At 40.2% G+C, this 3,155-nt stretch overlaps 1 protein-coding gene across 1 annotated transcript; it reads right to left on the bottom strand.

Moving 5' to 3' along the window:
- Nucleotides 1-1,730: 1,730 nt before the first annotated feature.
- Nucleotides 1,731-2,781, bottom strand: nkx2.9 (NK2 transcription factor related, locus 9 (Drosophila)). Its single transcript, XM_078407168.1, has 3 exons — nt 2,580-2,781; nt 1,867-2,486; nt 1,731-1,764 (listed from the first exon to the last, which is right to left on the bottom strand). Exons 1-2 carry the CDS (start codon nt 2,779-2,781, stop codon nt 1,945-1,947), a joined length of 744 nt encoding a protein of 247 aa, XP_078263294.1. The 3' UTR covers nt 1,731-1,764; nt 1,867-1,944.
- Nucleotides 2,782-3,155: the final 374 nt, after the last annotated feature.

Genomic DNA, 3,155 nt, shown 5'->3' with positions numbered 1-3,155 from the left:
CCAAACATTTGCGTCATCCACTTAGTTTTTATCTCTGCTCCCGGCTAAACAACAAAGCCCATGATCTGTGGTGACCATTATTGCATTTTCATTCATTTATTTTCACGTTCCAGTAATAGTTATACTTAATTTTCGAGCCTACATTTTTTTGATCTTCATTAAAGTCTGCGGCTAAATAGTTGCGTTGTTTTAGTCATTTTAGCAACTTGTTATCATTTCCCATCCCAAATTACTTTATGTGGAAGTGCACTCCGGAGAATAGGCAAAATAGGATTGCAGAAAAGACCCCGCTACTCACCTCCATGACGCAGAATGCTGTTGCTGGGACCAGATTGCCTCGGCGTGCCGTGTAACTTAATCCCAACCATGTCATTAAAAATCGGGTTACGATATCGTTACACTAAATATCGGGCTTCTTGCCTTAAGAAGAATAGTGTTCAAGTAATCACAAACTCAGCAGTTGAGCATGTTGGTTTTATTTTTACACTGACACCAATTATTTTGTTGTCAGTTGTCGAGAATTATGTACTGATAAATCTTTCGCGTGATCACACTAAAGTATCTAGGAAAATAAATGCAGATGCTGGTACAAATCGAAGGTATTACAAAATGTTGGAGTAACGCAGCAGGCCAGGCAGCATCTTGGAGAGAAGGAATGGGTGACGTTTCGGGTCGAGACCCTTCTTCAGACGCTAAAGTATTTCATTACCATGTAATGGAGCTACCAAAACCTTGATTAATGATATTCACGCTGCATCATGGCGAGTATTTCACACTAAACATGGATTGTTTTTGTCATAGGACATTTTCGATGACAAGGCACAAATACGTCACGGCATCCAAACTCCAGAAAAGGAATTAAGTGGATATTATACGATATTAATTGTTCTTCGCCATCAGCAGATACAGCTAACGTGTTCGCAAAAATGCATTTAGGTTTTTTTTCTGTCATCTCTTTCAGGACCAATATTTTATATACAAATGTGTTTAATGTCAGAAACATATTCGTTTTTGTCAAAAGTTTTAACTAACGTTTGTACAGTGGAAATGTTTAGCCACCGTTGAAAGATTAAGTGATAACATTCGACTGTCAACGTGCTCACGTGTATAAATGTATACGGTTAATACATAGAGAACACTGGACTTTCAAATTCAAATGAGTTAAAATCAAAACTAAGTAATTTCCATGTTGAACGTCTGAAGTATGGACTATTTAATCAACAATTTTCACCCACAAGAGACTCTCGTTCTGATTTCTAGAACGTCAGGTTTCTCAATCGAAATGCTGAAAAACCTAATAATTTGAAAGGGTTTGCAAATTTTCACTTCGCATTAGTTAAATAACATTCGAGGTGGTTCAACTAACCTAAACACATATTTCATTACAATGTTTATAATACTAATTAGCTGTTTTACGCTTCACACTGAAACAATATTTGAAATTACCAACACCGTAACAAATGGTTGGTCATTAAATTCGATCTTATCAAAACAACTGAAAAATGTAATTTGACACACTTTCAGAAACTGTATTTATAACAATGTAAGTTGTATTTATAACAATGTAAGTTGTATTTACACGTTACTATTTCAGATCAAATAAATTACCACGAATAAACTAACAAATTGTGCTGCTGGCATGTTCTATACCTTGTAGACGTACAATCGTTTTCATTCGTTTAGTTCCGGATTATATTACATCTATAAACCACTTTTTTTTAAATGGTCCTTTGGAAAACAAGATGTGCACGGAACAGCTACATTCTTGGAAACGATCAAAAGAAAAGTTAGGCACCGTTTTGGAAATGCAATGTGTAAGAACAAAGCAGAAAATATAATGATAATATGGGAAATGCCACTACTCACGAAGTTGCTGGACTATAACATTATTACTTTGTACATCAAATAATAGCATAAGTTATTGGAGTTCAAAGTGCCTGCCATTCACCAGCTCCACTGTTGTCTCCGTATTGCAGGATGCGTCAGGTGATGATAGCTCTGGAAGGCGCCCAGCGGCCCAGCATGCTGCACCTGTTGGAAGCCACGGACTGCGAAAGCAGTGTAGGAATTACCGAGGTGAACAGTATGTCCGGGCTTGTCCCGGATCTGTATGGAAGTAATAGAGCAAGTGTGGCAAGGCTTGCCATCTTTGACCAGCACTGGGACTGCGACTCTGCGCACCAGTTGGGGCTGGTTTACATCCACCTGCAAACTGCCTTCTACCTGGGCTCTCTTCATTTTATACCTGTGATTTTGGAACCAGATCTTCACCTGAGTCGGAGTCAGCCTCAGGCGGTGGGCGAAGTGTTCGCGCTCGGGGGCGGACAGGTAACGTTGCTGCCGAAACCTTCGCTCAAGTTCGAACGTTTGTGCTTTGGAGAACAGGACCCGCCGTTTCTTCTTCTTCTCGTTCTTCGTGATGGAGGTAGAGCCTTTCCTTTGGACAGGACCCTCTGAAGCTCGATCGATGCCGCTCTCATCAGATGCTATAAGGAAACATGTGTCCTGTCAAAGATACTTCGCATGAAACCAAGACAGCAAATCAGCATCAGGCACCCAAATCTAATTTCGATACTTACACATCTTGTCAGAACCAAACCACCCAGAATAAGACAATTTGGAATAGTCTCGTTGCGGGCGTGGGCCTGCCTCGCTCCTCATGGCAGTAGATTGAGTAACTTTTCCACCTCCTTGATCCCAATCATTAAGATTGTCTGTTGCACGTTGATCTGGCAAATCTAAAATACTGCGCACTGTAAAGTTGGTTCTCGTAATCGACATGTTCGCAATTATCAGACTCTCACCAAATTTCCGGAGAAAAATATATTACTAGCACGTTAAAGGGAGTAGAAGCAGTTTTTTTTTTGCTTTCGAGGAACTTGGAACAATTATATTTCGCTGCAAATAATGGAGAGATAAGAGAGAACGTCTTGTGTTTATACAAGAAGTCCTCTTCCCCGCAAACAGTGACAACCTTTAGATGGTTCCTGACCATAGGACCCCAAGCACCTGCATCAGTCAAGTACCAAATCATTAATGAGAGTAGGTGCAACCCTACCAGAGAATAAACCGGCACTTCCTAAAGACAGCAGGAAACTGGATTCACCATTACATATTCTGCGTGATTAGCAAGGAAAGTAGCCAACAGATAATGG

The sequence above is a fragment of the Rhinoraja longicauda genome, chromosome 10 (genome assembly GCF_053455715.1).
Source record: "Rhinoraja longicauda isolate Sanriku21f chromosome 10, sRhiLon1.1, whole genome shotgun sequence".
Taxonomy (NCBI): domain Eukaryota; kingdom Metazoa; phylum Chordata; class Chondrichthyes; order Rajiformes; family Arhynchobatidae; genus Rhinoraja; species Rhinoraja longicauda.
This window is presented reverse-complemented; position numbering and strand designations above follow the sequence as displayed.